Source organism: Chelonoidis abingdonii, chromosome 7 (assembly GCF_003597395.2).
Source record: "Chelonoidis abingdonii isolate Lonesome George chromosome 7, CheloAbing_2.0, whole genome shotgun sequence".
In the NCBI taxonomy this organism is placed as follows: domain Eukaryota; kingdom Metazoa; phylum Chordata; order Testudines; family Testudinidae; genus Chelonoidis; species Chelonoidis abingdonii.
The window spans coordinates 88,158,970-88,179,075 of NC_133775.1; the positions used below are offsets into that span (position 1 = coordinate 88,158,970).

The 20,106-nt window shown below is 42.2% G+C and overlaps 1 protein-coding gene across 1 annotated transcript in view; it reads right to left on the reverse strand.

The window, feature by feature from the left end:
* TTC1 (tetratricopeptide repeat domain 1) overlaps nucleotides 1–20,106 on the reverse strand; it is a 45,507-nt gene that overhangs the window by 14,483 nt on the left and 10,918 nt on the right. The window contains exons 4-6 of the mRNA XM_032794376.2: nucleotides 17,249–17,361; nucleotides 11,213–11,249; nucleotides 8,993–9,141 (exon numbers count right to left, since the gene is read on the reverse strand). Coding sequence (XP_032650267.1) covers nucleotides 8,993–9,141; nucleotides 11,213–11,249; nucleotides 17,249–17,361 — 299 coding nt within the window. The remainder of the gene's footprint in view (nucleotides 1–8,992; nucleotides 9,142–11,212; nucleotides 11,250–17,248; nucleotides 17,362–20,106) is intronic.

Sequence of the window (20,106 nt, forward strand, 5' to 3'; positions counted from 1 at the left end):
GCTGGTAAAGACACGAGATTACAAATAGCATTGGGTTATTTGTTCTCTTTTTGTTTGTTTTGCTTTTAAAAGAATGTCCTTGCAAACTCTAGCTGCCTTTCCTGTGCTGTATTAGAGGCTTGGCAGGTATGTAGGGGGCCAAGATGCCCCTTTGAGTTTCCACCATTACTGCACACATGGAAGACTGTCTGCTATGCCAGAGCTTCAATACTAATGAGAAAAAACAGGCTTTAAAAAAAAAAAAAAAAAAAAAAAAGAAAAAAAAAGAAAAAGAAAAAGAAAAAAAAAATCAGAAAAACTGCAGCAGACAGAGGTCTGTTAGGGTATGTGATACTCATTTTTTAGAAGCCCCATTGCTCATTTACAGCTAAATCAGACAGTTGTGCAGGATAATGCACCAAAAAAATAGCCAGAAAGGCTTTTCAACAGATATCCTTTAGGGAGTGGCTCCCACAGAGGAATGCAAAAACCTAAACCCTTCTCCTTCCACTCACTGATATTGATCCCCACTGAACTACCAGGCAAATCACATCTTAGGCGCATTTAACATGCGCAAATTCAGCTTTGCGCGGCCGGCAAAAACAGGAAAAAAACACAACAATATAAAAACTGCATCTGCAGTATGAGCGATTCCGCCCGCCCTTCAACTCAATGAGTGTTTCACTATACGTGGTTTTCACTTTACGCACTAACCAGGCGGGGAACGGAACCCTTGCGTAAGATGAGACTTGCCTGTAGTTATTTCTGCTAAAGTGAGTAGCAGTGTTAGTGAAAGACCTCATGTTAATATTAAAATGTGCCACTGCAGTGGTGTGTAGACAAGCCCTCAGTATCTTGCAGGGGGTGTACTGCAAATTGGACCGAAGTAAGATAGGTGACAGAACAGGGTATGTAGGCAATACTTAACTTCTCTACTTCCTACAAAAAAATAAGGCTAATTATCCAGCATTTAAAAGAACTTTTGAAAGCTACACATCAAAGAAAGCACTGTGCCCATCCCTGACCAGTACAAGGTTGTATCTCGTGTCCCCCCGCCTGACCGATACAAGGTGTTCGGTGTTTCATGCTGTCAGGCTCTATCAGCATTATGTGCATTTTCACTGGAAAAGGTCTTCTGTGATTCTGAAACTCACATTAGATTGGTTTTGCAGGCAGTACATTAATAATAAGAACCAATTTCTATGGCCTAGTTTACACTTAAAAGTTTTGCTGGCATAGTTATGGTGGTTAGGAGTTTTATTTTTTCCTCAAGTCACCCCCCTAACTGACATAGCTATTCCAGCAAAAGCCCCAACGTAGATGCAGTTATATCAACAAGAGGCAGTCCTTTTTGGCAGCATAGCTTATTTTATTCAGGGAATTGGTTTAAGCAAAACCAGCAAAAGAATTCTTTTGCTAGTATACACTGCATCACCACTAGCTACTAAACCAGCAAACCCTTTCTAGTGTAGGCAAGACCTATGACCATTTAAATAAGAATTTTCAACCAGACAAAAAGCTCTCTCTCTTTTTTTGGTAACATACTGTTAAATTTAGCATTAATGATGGCCAGCGGCTCACCAACCCTGGTTCGTGGAACACGTGTGCTAGTATATTGATACCTGGCTGGTTATATGTCTCTTCTCTGTTTTCAGCTGAGAAACTGCATCTTGATTCATTAGGACGGCTTTTGACAGTCCCACATGACACACTCATAAGCAAACTAGGGAAATGTAGCCTAGATAAAACTACTATCAATGTAGGTTCACAATTTCTTGAAAGACTGTACTGAGAGTAGTTTATCAATGGTTTGCTGTCAAACTGGGTGGGTGTATCTACTTGTGTCCCATAATGATTAGTCCTGGGTCCAGGCCATTAATGACTTGGATAATGGAGTGGAGAGACTGCTAATAAAGTTTGCAGATGAAAACCAAGACAGGAGAGGTTGCAGGCACTGTGGAGGAATGGATTAGAATTCAAAACAACTTTGACAAGATAGAGAATTGGTATGAAATAAACATGAAATTCAATATAGACAAATGAAAAACCAAATACACACCTAGCCAGTTATTCCCCATTTTGTAGTTAGTAATACTGCCGAAGAGGATCTGGGAGTTGTAGAGGATTACAAATTGAATACGAGTCAGTAATGTGAAGCAGTTGTAAAAGGCTAATATAATTCTGGAGTTTATTTAACAGGAGTGGGCCCTGTAAAACATAGGAGGTAACTGTCCTGCTCTCCTTGGCACTGGTCAGGCCTCACCTAGAGTACTGTATCCAATTCTGGGTAACTTACTTTAGGAAAGATGTGGACAAATTGGAGACAGTCCCAAGAAGAGTAACAAAAACAATAAAAGGTTTAGGGAAGCTAACCCACAAGGAAAAGTTAATGAAGCTCAGCATGTTTAGTATGGAGAAAAGACAACTGAGACTTATTAGGTCCCAGACTCAACCAGGTTAAGGTCTGTTATGACCAGAACTGTGATCAGTTCTCCATGTCCACTGAACATTGGACAAGTAGTAAGGGGCTTAAGCTGCAGCAAGAAAGATTTATGTTAGAAAGTTTTTCCCAATGTTTATCTATAAGGATAGCTAAGCTCTGGAAGCACCTGCCAAGAGAATGTGTGAAATCACCATAATTGGAAGTTTTTATGGATAGGCTGGACAAACACCTGTCAGGGATGGTCCTGCCTCATCACAGGGGCTGGGCTTGATGACTTTTGAGGTCTCTTCCACCCCTACATTTCTATGATTCTGTCATTAAGAGGCATTTAGATGCACTTTATCTGCTTTCTTAATATTACTTTCCCATATATACCTACTGCAGTAGGTATCACACAGAGGTTATACAGTTTTGAAGGGGAAGTAGTCTACAGAGTCTTGAATAGAAGAAGCATCCATGAAACGTTCTGTAGAGCTATGGAGAAACATTGCTATCGCACATTAAGTTTTTGCACAGATGTTTTATAATAAGCTAGGAAACCAGAATTGCAGTATGTACCAGACATTAAATTAGTGAAATGCAAACACTTTAGAAAAGTAAAATACCCCAATATACCATACATTGCAAGAAGAGTGAAGGGCTGAACAAAAACTAGGAAAGATCCTATTAAAAAGAGAACAAGTACAATAACAAAGATGAAAAAGGGACGCAAAGAAGAGAGAGTCTATTATAGGAACACACATGGAGGTTAGGGAATATGGTGCTAAAATACAGGATATTCTAGAAGCTACAGAAAGTAAGAAAGCCACTGCTTTCTCAATGAAGGTGACCAGAATTTTTAACTGAATTATTAGATTAAGAAGTCATGGCTTCAGCGAATAGGAAATGATAAACAAGGATAACATATTTAAGCATGTATTTCTAGAACATAATAATAGCCCCAGCACATCTGTTACATATGAAAATAATGATGTGTGACAAGCTTGTCAATTCATAAGGCTGTTGCCAAGAGCTATGCGCTTTGGAGGGTATTCTGCCCTCATCTAGACATATGCAACTTACATTAGCGTTAATGGGAGTTATATACACATCAGTGGCAGAAGAGAGTCCTACTTAATGATCCAGTCTTGAAAAAAGTAGTTTCAGTTCTGGTTTCAGGCCAAGATTCTCTCTGGTTGTTTCCAGTGCTATTCCTATACCAGTATAATAGGTTTTTAAGTGAAAAATAAATTTAATTTTAAAGTTTTAGAACATTAAAATTACTTAAATTGATGCCCAAAGTGTTTCTACATCAAATCAAACTCTACAGAAGTCTAAGTTTAAGCAGTTTTTAAAACCACCAGCAGGTTTTAAAATGTAAGGCCATTCTATATGATCAAGATGTTCAAATTTGGAGCTTAAAGTTATTAATAGTGCTGGACAAATACACAAAGACATGTGTACAAACACACAGAAACCGTCCCTGCCCCAAGAAGCCTGTAACTGACACAAAAAGGGTAGGAGAGGAAACAGGCACAGAGAGGTAATAAGGCAGGTCAGTGACAGAGTTGGCATTAGAATTCAGGTCTCCTCATTCCGAGTCCAGTGTCCTAACCATTAGATAAAATTGTATATGAGAGGCAGTTTGAAGAACTAAAGATGGACACAAAGGGGCTTCAATGGTGTTACACCAATTCACATGAAGTGATCTTCTCCATAACAGGGAGTTAGCATTTTGAATTCACTGCTAGATCTACATGTTCAAAATTTGGGGTAGGTGCACGGAGTTCAAGCCAGTCATTACTGAAAGTCTCAAAAAAAGATTCAGTTCACACTTTTCCCCTGGGAAGGTGTGATTGAGCCCCAATATTAACGTTAAGTGCATTTTTTTAAAATAAATAAAAAAGTTTAAACATCTGACCCTAAAATTAAGTTCTTAAGTCTTGACCTAACTCAGCGCCTTCACTTTGCTACCTAGGGAGCCCTACCACTTCAGTACTCTAAGACTGGGTCCCCAGCTTCAGCATGCTTTTCTCCCCTCACGCTGGCTTCTTCAGTAGATCCCAATAAGCTTGAGCTTGGGCCCCTACTGGAGATTTACCCTCTTGAGAGCTATGCAATCAGCAGATGTTTGCTGTGACACAAGACAACCTTTTCAGAGCAAACATTACTAGTCAACTGGAATAGGGCCACTGGGTTCAAATGGTAAATCAAAGCCAGAATGTGTCTCATGTAACTTGCCAGCTTTCCCTTATTTAGTTACATGGGTGCCGCTTTGTCCAGGCCTGCAAAGCAAATTACATGGTTGCTGCAAAATGTCTCTAGCCTTCCCGAACCAATTCTGGACTGAAAACCTATGTTCTACCATGCTGGAACATTATTCTCTTCCATGTCTCGTAACACCTCAGTCTTGTGTTGTAGATTCCAGTCATGTTATTTTCACATGTACTCTCCTTCCCCTCCCCTGCTCTGTGCTGCAGGTAGGATGTGGTTGTTGTCAGACAGTCCACTTGGCTGGCAGTCATTAAAAAGTTAATGGTCCAGGTGCTGGTCTTCCACTGTATCTCCAAGATTGCCAGCATGTGAATGAAGCTGTTCTTGATAGTCCATTCATACCAATCCTGATATGTCTACGTGACACACCCAATCACTTTTATCCTTCATAACAAGCAATATGTATGGGGAAACTGAGTCACATACTTTAATAAAAATACAGAAATTTCCCACATTCTCCACAACATATCAAAAGGTAACTTCAGTAAACAATGCATATAAAAAACAGAATCAAGTACACCCAGCAAGAGGAAAACAAGGAATGTCTGAGAACTGCAAACAACCAACATTAAAAATTATATAAGAAAACAGCATATTGAAGAGAACATGGATAATGCCCATGGAAAATACCTCAGGCCAGACTAGAGACTGGGCGCTCTTTTTGGTTTATATCCATATTAACCACAGTTTTATTTCAAGTAATGAAGTAGCTGGATTTTTAGTGGGGTAAAGCACTTGCAGCTAGCTCCCACTGCAATTGATTGAAGCTATAGGTGATCATCTCAACTTAAAATATGGTTACTTAAATTTAGGTGCCTAAATAGGGCTTTAGATGCTCAATTTTAGGCATTTTGTCTGTTCTCCTTAAATTAGTAATCAAAAGTAGTTTCAACCCATAAACCCAGGCTGTTCATAACAGTCAAAGGAATGTGCGTATCATTTTATAAGCAGATCATCAAAACTAATACTAGAACTCAGAAGCAATATAAATGAATCAGCGTTCCCACTTTCACAAAAACCTAAACCCATAAACCACAACCTCAAGGGCTAGATAACATGCTGTAATGAAAAAAATTATGCAATGATGAAGAGGCACTTTTAAAAATACCACCCAATGCTCCTCTTAGAAATGGACAGCTGCTTTTGACTATGAGCAAAGAGCCTCCAGAATTCAAAAACAAAACAGCTCCAATTGTGTTGAGGGCAATCATCTCTGAGCGGTTTTTGGGAGCTACCTTCCCCTGACAGCATGCTCCCTTAAGGGCTCTACTGTCCCTTCACATAGCCTTAACAGAAGCATGAACTAACTTTCACCTGAAGAGCCAGTGTGCGATGGAATGCACCCCTGTAGTCACACCCTATGCATTATTATTATAATCTTTGTACAAAATATGCCTTGTAAAGTATTATTTGATAGCTCACAATAATAGTTGTTAGTATAATGGTGGAATGTATAAATTACCTGTAAAGTTATGAATTCTCCCTGAATGATGCTGGTGGCACATGTTCAAACTCACATAGCCCCAATTAGGCAGAACTGCTTATGCAGGTCTCAAAAGGAATGTGTGTTTACACCTCAATTTACATATACAAGTTGTAAACAGAATCCTCAGACAGCGATGGGGAAAGGCAGGAGATAAAGAAAAGCCATATTCCAGCAAACTGGTAATAAGAAACATCATGGAACTTTGTTCACTACCAGTCATCATGTTGTCTTCTTTACTGTTTTAATACACTTTGCTTTGAGTGGTAACCTTCAGGAAAATGCATCTCAAAGTGAGACTGGCCTAGAAAAGTGAGGGGGAAAAACACCGAGTTCTCTCTCCATCTCTTTCACCTCAGAGGACAAAAGAACAAAGGCCATTAGATCTTGGAAGCAGATCCTCACCTGAAACTTGGTCAGCAATGCTACTGGAAACCTGAGGTAAGAGCTTCACTTTGAACCAAGTCTAGTTTGTTAAGTTTAGAAAGCATTTTATCTGCATTTCTCTTGTAACTTCAATGCCTCATTACTTGTACTTGCTTAAAACCTCTCCTTGTAGTTAAATGTGTTTTATTCTTTAATCAAAACTAATCAGTGTGGTGAACTGTGTGGGTAACTCCATTCAAAGTGGTAAACTATTGTATCTTGATCCCTTTACAACGGCAACAGACCTAATATCTGGACTGCCAAGGAGAGGGCGGGACAGTGCAAAACACTCATTTCTGTGGAAAATATTCACGATTAGGAACGTTTTGGGGTCACCCTGCAAGCAATAATCAAGGCTGGTGGAAGCAGCAGGCTGTGCTGACAGGCTGCTGCGGTCAGAACTGCTGGACCAGGACTGGAGCTGTACACAGACATACTGGGTGTGACCTGCATGCTGGCAGGCTGTTTGTGAGCAACCCAAGTTGGAAGCTACAATAGCAAAGTATTGCAAGGCCCCCAAAGCTGCACGACAGGGGTGACTGCCCCTCACTGGTCTGGACTGCTGTGGGAAACGTCACACAGTGGAAAATACAAGCAGTCTCTGAGAGGAGCAGTCAGAGTACCTATCCCTTCCTGCCTCCCTGGACATTGTATGGACTGTTTCTAATCTATCAAATCCACCACCACTTTTCACACTAAGAATTAAAGTGCCAAATGCCATCAGAAAAGCAATTCCGCTGGCATTTCACACAAATAGCTGCTTAAAACCTGGAATCAACAGTCCACGGCAGTGACTAAATCGCCATCGACTAGGGACTGTATACAGGTCAGATTTGGGTTCCAGGGAGTTTTAAGGGTTTACCTTTATTCTTCCAAGCCATACTGTCCAAAAACCAAAAATACATTGAGTACTTGTTTACATATTTGGATATGACAAAAGATTCTTACAATGGTACCTTAAATCCCACAGCTATTTGTAACATTAACTGAAGAGGACATGGGATTTAGTATTAAGCTGCACACCTCATTTTGCTCACTAATGAAGAAAGCAGCTAGATCAGGAGGTGCTTCTGTTTATGACCACAAGATTACATTCCATTAAAATGAGAGGACATGCTCTTGGATGTAAATAGCAGCTTAAACTGCTACTAGCAAAAATAATTCAAAAGTTTTCAGAAACAAACCACTCAAGATTTTGAACGATATTTTAGGTCTGCCTCAGAGTTATCAGTTTAGCTACAAGCCCGTTTTCTGGTGTCCTCAAAAATTACATGATCAACACAAAAGTGAAATTATTATTTGAATTTCAGTTATGTCCAGCTCCTTCAGAAAAAAGAAAAGTGTGTTGTAGAGATGTTTGTCCAGAGTCACTATTCAGAAGAATGATTGCATTATAATACTGATGTCTTACAGTACAGTGCTTTTCATAAATTCTAGCCCACTGAGGAATTAGCAAAAGTAGTGTTATTGTGCGCCTTTTTTCTGATCTACCAATCCGTCCCATCCCAGATGCCTTTGCACATTACTTCTGCAAGAGTGCAGAGGTGTTGCAGGATGTGATTTCCATTCCAGGGCCAGGGGCTCAAGTGCATGGTGCATACTACACATGCTCCACCTCTGAACACTTGCTTGGCACATATATAGGTGTAACAAGTCAGAATTTGAATCAAGATTTTTTAGCTATTTATCTGAATATTATATTCTACAGAGCATATGTTGAGGGGAATCTGATTGTAGAAGCATGTATGAACATTCACTTTCAGCTTCATTTCTGACAATTAACATAAGTCTCAATGTTATCCTGCCATGGTTCCTCACAGGAACATGATAAATTATTGCTCATTTTAGGGAAAGAACAAACATCAAACAAACGGAACAAAGATAATAAAGGACTACAGTGTATGAGTGATAAACTGGGTGGGGTGGCTGTTTAACAAGCAAAGCACACTTACACTTGGTTATTATAGGCCAAGCAACTGGAGGCAGGAACATCCATGTTTACTTTCACCCATTTATAAAGGTTAAACAGTTTTATATCTGTATAGTATGGAACTGTTACAATTCTGAATGACTTTTTTTTTTGTTTAATATAATGTCATGGGAGAGGGGAAGGAAGGGCGTGAGAAGGCAGGATGAGAGGAACCCAATCAATTTTCAGAGACAGAAAGACAAAATTTAGTTGCAACTTTACTATTAATACCAAACATTCGGCAACTGAACAGTTGAGATCCTGCGTGAACAAGGATCTCTGGTTATCGTGAATATAACAGGATTTGAGATTTAAGCCTGCTTGCATCACGAGTGCAAGTTAAGGTGAGCTCAATGAGTGAAGCCACTTGAATAAGCAGTATCAATGCATTGCGTATGTAAATTTTATGGTCACTCCTAAGTATGGTGTAAACGCTTACCATGCAAGCTTCTCTCGCGTGATGTACTGATGGATCTTTTTCTAGGACTGTTTTATAATCTTCCAGAGCTTCATCTAGTTTTTCTGTTTTTTCATATAGTTCTGCTCTCCTCAGCAGAGCCCTGATATAGTTAGGATCTAGTTCGATTGCTGGAAAAATAAAACAAACTGGTATGTTTTTACGGAATGTTTCTACACCCCCTCAAGTCAAGTCAATGGTTAAGTGAATACATGTATCTTGTAGTTGATTTATTAAAATCAAGCATGGTACCAGTTTAATATAAGATATATCTTAATGGAGGAGGTGGTTTAATTCAGAGTTTTTGCACACTAACTGGTATTGGATAGCATGCAATAACTGCATACATATGGCCAACTGTTTTCAGATTCAGTACAGATTAAATGTGTCTACACGGCCTCATGGACTTTATCCAAAGTAAGTGTGCAGAATTCTGGGCAGGTATCCCATGATGCTTTGCCTCAATGCTGTGCTCCATGCATCCTGGAACTTTTCTCACTGCACATAGCAGAAGTAGTCAGAAGAAGGGATCAGGCCTTGGGGTATTATTTATATTACGCAAAGTAATTATTCTGGACACTTCAGATATAATTTGCAGAGTACCATAAAGCCAATATATAACAAATATAGGATCTAGCAAATAAAGGGATATTACTTTTAGACAGGCAGATGCAGAGATTGAATTTATCTTCATCTAAGGGTGTAAGTCAAAAGTAACTCCACTGAAGTGCTTCTGAATCTACACTGATAACAGATTAAATCTGATTCAGTACCCATATATGAATGGTTAGACTGTTTCCAGAAATTACAAAAGAAGCACTTGTGGCACCTTAGAGACTAAAATTTATTTGGGCATTAGATGTTCTAGCCCACAAAAGCTTAGGCCCAAATCAATTTGTTAGTCTCTAAGGTGCCCAAGGACTCCTAGTTGTTTTTGCTGATACAGAGTAACACAGCTACCATTCTGAAAGAAGCATGTTGGTTCAATGTATGCTTTTTCATCTCCCTATTCTCTTGACAGACACAACCATGATTACTGGTGCAGCTGGGACAGAATGCTAAACAGTTTGCTTCTGTACAACAGTAACCTGCTAATAAACAAGCTCTCAAGATATTTCTCCACTCAGTTTTCAATACAGGAAAAAGCACCTTTTAAAAAAAACAAACAAAACAAAAAACACACACTTACCCCCCCAAAAAACTGAAAAAGATTCTTAATGCAAGCAATGCAGCCCAAAATATTCTAGCCAAACATAGCATGTTTCTTCTTTTTAGAGGGACAAGGACAATGCTGCAGTCAGCAAGATTCAAGTTGGTGTGAATTGCATTGCTATGCTCTAAGTGTTGCATTGCAGCTTGTGAGCCAAGCCCTTAGAGACTGTCAAATGATGGTAAAGTTTAAATCTTGTAACGCTGCACAGCTGATTGATTTCTTTTCAGCTAGCACAAAATTAGCAGAAACATTTTCAAAAAACAGGAAGAAGAAGAAAGCAAAGTGGTACAAGCCAGTTAAATGTTGCTACTTTCACAAAGGCAAGAATACTAGTAACACTTACAAAAAACGCTTACTGTATAAGCAGTGATAGCACTCAGCCACTGAATTAGTTCTCCATTTGGTAGGCTGGACTTTTGTCCCAGCTGTTATGAAGAGTATAACAGACATCCAAGACCAGACATCTGGGGATTTTCATATGGGTGAGTTGGTGGATGCAACAGTACATAGTTGAACAGATTTAATCAACAGAGATAAAAACTAGGCAGCATGGGAATTAGAGAGCACGAGGTCAGCAATAAAGTAAAAGACTTAGACAAAGGGATTTGGTGCGTTTCATTCCAAGGAACCACATAATTTCTTGCACTCAAGGTTAAAACTCTTAAGATTTAGAGAGCTGGGGTTGGGTTTACAAGAGTAGGTGCAGGAGAAAGGGCAGCTTCTGTAAAAGATTCTGCTACTATCACACTGCAAACACCATTCTTATTTGCAATGGAGAAATAAGATATTTCAGGTAGTAAAAGCCTGACAGCCATTTTATAAAGTTAATCCAAGATACGTGCCCCTATCACCATGACTTCCCTTTGAGTTCTAAAACAAAAGAAAAAAATTGCCTTTCCAAAAACTGCAGCCCTACTGAGTGGCATGATTTCTGCATCAATGACATTGCGCAACAGCAGCACATTCAGAATCAGGAAAAAGGATCATACCTTTGCTGCAGTCACTTAGAGCAGCTTCTGTCTTGTCCTAAAACCAAATTAATAATGTTAGGTTTGTTTATCCCATTTCTAGTGATAACTGAATACATACTTATAAGTGCCAGTTGGGAACTAATACATTTGCAGACACCCATTAAAAGCCTTAACTTACATTAGCAATATGCTAGAGAAGTCTAAGCCAGAAAGAGGCCAGCTTTCCATGACAACAGCTGGTGTCAGAGTCATGTGACTACATACTCATCTAATTTGCAATCAGCAGCTCACACAAGGCAGTGTGCAAAAGGCTGAGTCACTCAGGAAGGTGTCTACTCCACTGAAGTGTCTATTGCACTTCTCTCCACCTACTGGGACCTGGTCCAGTTGCTTGCGGGGTTAGTGCTGAAGCCACAGGCCAAAACTTCCCCCATACTCACAACTCAGTCCCTGTCCATGTGTGCTGATCCACCTGACAGCAGATTGCAGTCTGTAACAAAGAGCAACGCAGGAGAAACCTTGCAGTGGAAGGGACTAGATTTTAGTCAGAGGTAAAAGTACGCTGGTACGTGCTGGTATGGAGGACCAGTAAGAAAAGGAAACTGACTGAGGGAGGGAAAGAGAAGCCTGCTCCCTGCATAAGAATAGTTTAAACTCAGCTGTTCCCTGATGGTTCAGCCCCCAGGGCTAGGTTTCTGGCCTTCTTGTTAATTTCACTCTCAGTAGCTGGGGGAAGGGGGTCAAGGACATGGTGTGTTTGACCATGGCAGGGGCAGTCCCTGTCTGCCTCCAGGGATGAGGAGATCTCTCCTACTAACATACACAACCAATACAAGCATTTGGCTGCACAGCTTAAATCCTGAGCTAATAAAAGCAGGTGGAAGGGGAAAACTCACTGTCACACTGGTTTCTTGTCTCCTCCCTCCCACTCCTCCAGCCAGGCTGCAGACAAAGCTCTGAATTCCTCCCCATTCCCCCCAGCAGAGGTCTTCCTCTAGGCTCTAGCTTGCAGTAGACTGGCTGAGATGCCTGCTATTGCTGCCTGCAAAAGAACAGTTTAAACTCAGCTGTTCCCTGTGCAGTTCAGTGCCTAGAGTTACGATCTGTTTCTGGCATCCTTGTTAATTTCACTCCCAGTTGTTGAGTGTGTGCGACCATGGCAGGGGCAGTTCTTTTCTGCCCCAGGGATGAGGGGATCTCCTAAACACAATCAAAAACAGGAACTATTTCCAAGTTCAAATCTATTCCATTCCCTCCCCAGCAGAGGATCATTGTTGTGATGTCCAATCTGCTTACAGATCCTCTTTAAAGTGTTACTGTTTAAACACAAAAAACTTGGAGAACATGGTGGAAAGATGTGTCATGATGATTAGGGTTTATTTTGGGCAAAGCAATTTGCTAAAGCAACTAAAAATTTACAGGGAAAGCAAATAGCCCCCATAGACAAAACCACAAAGGGATTGGAGGGGAAAACTGAATATTCGGCGAAACTATTGTGCCTCCTTTGAAAGAAATAGTAGTTTTCATTCCAATCCATCCTCTTTCTATATTGATTTAAACACCTGAAATGTCCTTAGGACAGCGGGTGCAATCTCAGATCTCTTTTTGTTTTGCCCTGCCTGCAGAGGCTGAAATTGATAAAACTTTCTTTAAATATCTTGTATATTTCATGAAGGCTATTCCAGTTGTCCTTCATTCACCCCTGACTTTCCCTTCCTCTCCTCCCCACCCCCTGCCCCAGGCTCCCTCCCTGGCTGTGGTTTTTGCCTTGGTCACTTACTCCTTGGCAGACCCAGCCCAGCAGCACCTGCTGGCTCTCTGCAGGCAGCAGCCCACAGGGGCTGGTTGCTGGGGTCACTGCTGGTCGGTGGCAGGCTGCAGCTGCATTGTTTGTGACACATTCATACACATACAGTATGGATGTGTATGTATGAATGAATGAGTGTGTCACAAACAATGCAGCTGCAGCCTGCCGCCGACTGCCCCGACCTCAGCAACTGGCCCCTACTACTGTATTTTAGTAGTATTGGAGATCCCCTCGTCCAGGGAGCAGAAAAGAACTGCCCTTGCCATGGTCACACACAGCTTCCCCCCTCCCCCCCAACAACTGGAAGTGAAATTAACAAAGATGCCAGATACCTCTCTTAACCCTGGGGACTGAACCGTCAGGGAACAACTGAATTTAAACTGTTCTTATGCAGGAGGCAGTCTCCCTGCTGCAAGTTAGAGGGAAGCCTCTGCAGCAGCTGCTGAGTGCCAGGCAGGAAGAAAGCACAGAGCCTAGCATCGGCAACCTGGCTGGAGGAGGAGGAGGGAAGACAGAGAAAAATGTGACAGTGAGTTTTCATTTTTTCAGGCTTATTCCAATAGTAAAGTTTTATTACCAACAGTACTGGAAGTAGTAGTAGCAGCAGCAGCTTTATTTTCTCTATGTTGTGCAATGGGAGGGATCCATGAAGTACGTGGGAGAGGTGGGTGGGTTACTTGCAATTGGACCATATGGGTAAAAAATGTAAATTACTTTCACCTCTGCCCAAACCCCAGGGCTCCCAGCCGCCTCTGCAGCTGGTAGCTCCGGGGTTAATTTAAAGGACCTGGCTCCTAGCTTCAGCCGAATCCCTGAGCCCTTTAAATCCTGATTTAAAAGCCCTAGGATTTAAAGGCCACACCTCTTCCGATAGAGGCCACGCCTCTTCTGGTTGAAGCCCCTCCCCCTCCGCAGGACTCTGGAGTTCCGCTAAGTACTTTAAGTTACTTTCACCCCTGATTTTAGTGCACATGTGCTCTGCCTTAACCTTCAATGGAAGATGGGAGGGTTTCTGGCTGTATTGGAATGAGGGCAGATAAAAGGTCTAAGAAATAAACATCTTGTTTTCATCCAAAACAACTGGAGTAAAGAGAACAAAAAGTCTGAGAAAGATATTCTGCATTGTATAAAGATGGCTTCTAACCAGTGTTTTTTCCATAAAGCACCAGCTGGTCTTTCAAGAAATGTCTGATTAAAATACCTATTGTAGTGCTGAGTAAACATATCTGTAGCAGGCATAAATTATATTAAAAAAAAAAAAAGACAAAAAAAAGACTGACAAGTTATTGTGGAAGCCCATTAAAACAAGGACATGGTGTTAGCCTAACCAAAAACCATTATTCTATTAGAAGTAGAGTTGCCAGGCATCTGGTTTTCAACCAGAATGCCTGGGTGAAAAGGGACCCTGGTGGCACGGCTGACCAGACTGTTAGAAGTCCAGTCAGCAGAAGCCCAGGGCTAAGGCAGGCTCCCTGCCTGTCCTAGCTCTGCATGGCTCCAGGAAGCAGCTGCCAAGTCCTTGAGGTCCCTAGACGCATGGGCGGTCAGGGAGGCTCCGGGCGCAGCCGTCACCTCAAGTGCCGGCTCCACAGGGCCCATTGGCTGGGAACTGTGACTTATGGAGCTGTAGGGGTAGCGTCTGCAGGCGTGAGGGCACCATGTGGAGGCTCCCTGGCCACCCATGTGCCTAGGGGCTGCAGGGACCCTGCACCCCAACTCCAGCCCAGGGTCCCCTCCTGCACACCAAGCCCCTGATCCCCAGCCTTACCCTAGAGCCTTCATCCCCCCTTTCTGCACCCCAACTCTCTGCCCCAGCCCAGTTAAAGTGGGTAAGATTGGGGGAAAAACGAGCGACAGAAGGGGGGAATGGAGCAAGCAGGGACGGGGCCTCAGAGAAGGGGTGGGACAGGGATGTTTGGTTTTGTGCCATTAGAAAACTGGTAACCCTAATAAGGAGACATACTAATTGTTTATCTCCAACTCATTTATTCCCCTTGTACACTTTGGCAATTACTGGATTAGTTCTCCAGTGACAGATTTTTAACATCTGGATTGTGAGAATATTTTGCTGTTTATAAATATGCTCAGATAGCATTCATGTTGGAGAAGCTATTGCAGCAGCTGCTAGAGAGAATCTCATTTTATTCTCTGCTCTAATAGTCTGGTAGTATAAAAGAAGTCTAGGTAGTTCTACTTGAGCAAAAATGCTCAGTTGACTTTCCAGCACTTAATATCAACTACATGACAGAGTATGCTAATACGTATTAGAGACTGTCACAATGTTTTCCATACCTGCATGTTGGATAGTCATGCAAGTTTTCTTCAGGTATTGTAAATAACTGATGTGGGGGTGGAGAGGAAGGAGGGAGAAAAAATGTGTGTCTATTCAGAATAGATTTAAAAGCAACAGAAGGAGAAATTGCTTCTTACTCCTAAATTCTTGATTCCACCTCTTAAGTAGGCAGAGGTTATTTATCAACATACGTGTGGCCTGTATAAAAACAGTGTTGAAAATTGTATAAGCTTGACACATGGTATTTGAGTGCCTTAGACAATTAATTTAGACCCACAACTTCCCTGTGAAGCAGGGAAGTACTGCTGAATGCTCACTGTTACATCCTGCTCCAGTTCCCACTGAGATCAATGGCATAATTCTCAAGCTTAAATGGGATCCAGATAAGGTACTAAGAAGTTGTCCTGGCTGGCTCCTCACTCATCTCCATTACCCTCTTTTTCATAACAGTTCTGCAGCAATTTTGGTGGCACATTTATTGTGATGAAGACCATCATACCCACATCACAACTTTTAACTGATTTAAAAAAAAAAACAAAAAAAAAACACAACCCTGGACAGAGGCACAGTTCCCTTGACTGGTTACAAATTATACAGTTGGTGTGGTTCCCCACAACTGATTTTCTGCCAACAGCTATGTTTGTGTCTCCACAGCTACCATGCTGCTTAACTGTGTATTAGTGCATTCTGGTAATGTCTGGACAGCTACCCCATAGTGACTAAGCAAGGGATAGAGCAATGGCTCTCGACCTTTCCAGACTACTGTACCCTTTTCAAGAGTCTCATTTGTCTTGTGTACTCCCATGTTTAGACTCACTTAAAAAGGACTTGCTCACAAAAATCAGACAGACAAATACACAAGTGTCACAGCATACCGTTACTAAAAAGACTGCTAAAAATAAGAAAGCTAGAATATAATCATAAAATCAATCAATATAAATATTGTACTTCTATATACTATACCAGTGGTTCTCAACCTCTTTGCAATGTATTACTTGGGCCGCAGGTTGAGAACCACAGCATGCTCTCCCCCCACCCTCCCCAACCGAAGTGCCTCACATCCAGAGACCCCTCCACAGAATGGGTCCAGGAGTGGAGGACTGGGTGGGGGGCCGCCAGCAGGGCAGCTCCCAGACCCTCACCCGCCGCAGCTGTGTGCTAATTGGGCTGCATGTGGCCCGCGGGTTGAGAACCGCTGTACTATATGCTGAAATGTAGCAGTATAAGTCATAGTCTGTATGAAAAATTTTAGTTTGTACCGACTTCCTTAGTACTTTTACTAGTTGTAAAACCAGGCAAATATCTAAATGAGTTGATGTACCTACCCCTGGAACACCTCTGCATACAGCCAGGGGTACATCTATCCCTGGCTGAAAACCACCAGGAGAGAGGACATATGCTACTGCTTCTGGTTTTTGTGTATGAGGCAATGTGCTCTAGTCTGTCCTACCACACAGACAGCAGAGACAAAAGAGGATCAGCCAGACTGGTTGCTAAAAGCATGGTTAGGAAGTCCTGCCCATGTCATAACGCACTGAACTGATTACTGAAAGACAATCATATGACAATTTAGGCCTCTAGCAGGGCCAGAACACTGAGCTGCCAAAGTTACTAAACAAGAATTAATCAGATAGTGTGGAGACACCAGCCATGTTTAGAGACAGCCATGCCGACAATGGGTTATGAACTCAGTTAAGAGTTCTAGCATGGACAGAAGTGCCTACAGAAGACTCAGCTCCAACCAGTGGGATCAACTGCATTTTTCAAATCAGTTTCCTCCCCCTGCCCCCACACCTGCCCTAAATCCCACTAGTATTTCAATTGAGATGAACAACAACAATAAAAAAAAAAAAGAAGAAGTCAGTGAATAATAAAACCTGGAAACTATGGCTTAATTCCTTCAAGCTCATTCTTTGACTCTTGTATATTCACAATACTCGGAAAGTACATTCACCTGTTTCATTCTTGCAGCAGCTCTGTTTGAAAACAGAACAGACCTGTCTTTCTGGTAGCAGGCTGGGCAAACCTTTACAGCTTTTGTATAGGAGTCTTCTGCTCCCCCATATTCTGAAGATTGAAGAGGAAAAAAAACAAACAATCATTCATTTCATTTGCCAGTCAAATTAGTGAGAGCCACATAGCTTAAACTCTCTGGAAACATATTCCTCAATATTTGAAGCAACTTCAGTTTTACACCAAAAGCAAGACTCATCCCTGGTCTACACTATGAGTTTAGGTTGAATTTAGCAGCGTTCCATCGATTTAACCCTGCACCCGTCCACACGACGAAGCCGTTTTTTTCCAACTTAAAGAGCTCTTAAAATTAATTTCTGTACTCCTCCCCCGAGGAGATTAGCATTGAAATTGACTTTGCCGGGTCGAATTTGGGGTAGTGTGGAGTAGTGCGGTCGCACTTTGACGGTATTGACCTCCAGGAGCTATCCCAGAGTGCTCCATTGTGACCACTCTGGACAGCACTCTCAACTAAGATGAACTGGCCAGGTAGACAGGAAAAGGCCTGCGAACTTTTGAATCTCATTTCCTGTTTGGCCAGCGTGGCAATCTGCAGGTGAGTGCAGATCTCATCAGCAGAGGTGACCATGACTGCAGAGTTCCAGAATCGCAAAAGAGCTCCAGCATGGACCAAATTGGAGGTACGGGATCTGATCGCTGTATGGGGAGACAAATCCATGCTATCAGAACTCCGTTCCTAAAAAGACAAAATGCCCAAACATTTGAAAAAAAACTCCAAAGGTATGAAGGATAGAAGCTATAACAGGGACCTGAAGCAGTGCCGAGGGAGAGCTGACTGATGACCTGGCTTACAAGGTCGGCTTACAGAGAATTAAAATCAACAAAAGGGGGTGGGTTTGCATCAAGGAGAAACACACACAACTATCACACAGAATGGCCCCCTCAAAGACAGAACTCAAAATCCTGGGTTTAGCAGGCCAATGCTCAAACCACTGAGCTATCCCTCCCTACACTATTCCAGGCAGGACCGAGTCTCATTAAACTTTTCAAGGTGCCACCGACAGACCTCACCGAAATGACTGTCGCTAATTTCATGGAGAGAGAGGAGGGAGCAAATGAATACAAAACAAATCTGGTCTCTTTCTTGTTTTGATCCACTCCATCTCTTATATATCTTAGGCTGGCAGCAGACGGTGCAGTATGACTGCTAGCCATCCTCGTCTCCTGGCTGCTCACCAGAAGACAGTTAGTACAACTGCAGGCAGGACTGAATCTCCAGGAGACGAAACTTAAAAAGAGAATGACCTGAAGTACTCCCATTTACGTCCAGGCGCCCCTGACCGACCTCACCGAGGTCGGCTAAAAGAGCACCCAGAAGACGACGGCGGCGGCTACCAATCATAATGCACTGTCTGTTGCCAAAAGGCAATGAGCTTCTGCTATGTAGCAATGCAGTCCCACGTCTGCCAGCAACCAGGAGACGTACGGTGAGCTGAGTGGGCTCCATGCTTACTGTTGTATGGCATCTGCACGGGTAACCCAGGAAAAAAAGGCGAGAAATGATTGTTTGCCGTTGCTTTCACCGGGGGAGAGCAGGGTAGGGGGGCTGACATGTACCCAGAACCACCCGCGACAATGTTTTTGACCCACCAGGCATTGGGATCTCAACCCAGAATTCCAGTGGGCGGCGGAGACTGCGGGAACTGTGGGATAGCTACCCACAGTGCAACGTTCTGGAAGTCGATGCCAGCCTCAGTACTGTGGATGCACTCCGCTGAGTTAATGGTCTTAAGTGGGGACACACAATCGACTGTAAAATCGATTTCTATAAATTCAACCTAATTTCGTAGCATAGACATTCAGTCAGCTGCTCTCAGAAAAAGTGCCCTGCTGAGTTAGCATACCAATAGTTTTGTCATTTTAAACCTGCACCTCTATTAGGATACTAGCTATGTTAAAATGCCAAGACCTGGACCCAGCACTATAGTCTCCAGACTTGAGCCACTGCTGTGCACATTTTAATTTATATGCCTCCACTTCCAAACTTTGCACTTTCTTTGAAGTTAAAAACTGCAGCAAAGTCTCAAAATAAAACCAAATGTTTCTTTAGTTGAAGCCAGCCCATCACTGATCTGAAAAATCATGACATCAATACCTCCTCTCAGAACCTAGGGAGGAATCCTGACATGATGAGAGATGCTAAATCTCTTTAAAGAACAGTTTTTCTCTAGATCATGCCTTGAAGATACACCCATATCCAAGCTTAATACAGCAAAGGGCAAGTGAAGGAAGGAGATACTCGTTATTAATCACTGTCAGATTTTCAAAAAGTAAATGACACAGCAGGTTGATTTTTCCCCCTCCTGTGTATTCCAGCAATAAGTTTTCCTTAAACTTTATATCAAAGTTTCAATCATCCATTATAGAAAGCTCTCTCTAGTGAACTGTCTTGGAAGAAAGCCACCATCTAATTGTTGGCAAGCATCCATTTCTGTGGGATCATTACTCTAAGTATCATCAGAGGGGTAGCCGTGTTAGTCTGGATCTCTAAAAGCAGCAGAGAATCCTGTGGCACCTTATAGACTAGCAGACGTTTTGGAATGTGAGCTTTCGTGCTGAATACCCACTTCGTCAGACGCAGGTAGTGGAATTCCAGGGGTAGGTGTATATATGCTAGCTAAGCAAGCTAGAGATACGAGGTTAGTTCAATCAGAGGGATGGCCCTGTTCTTAGCAGTAGAGGTGTGAAAACCAAAGGAGGAGAACTGGTTCTGTAATTGGCAAGCCATCACAGTCTTTGTTAGTCCAAGCTGATGGTGTCAAATTTGCAGATGAACTG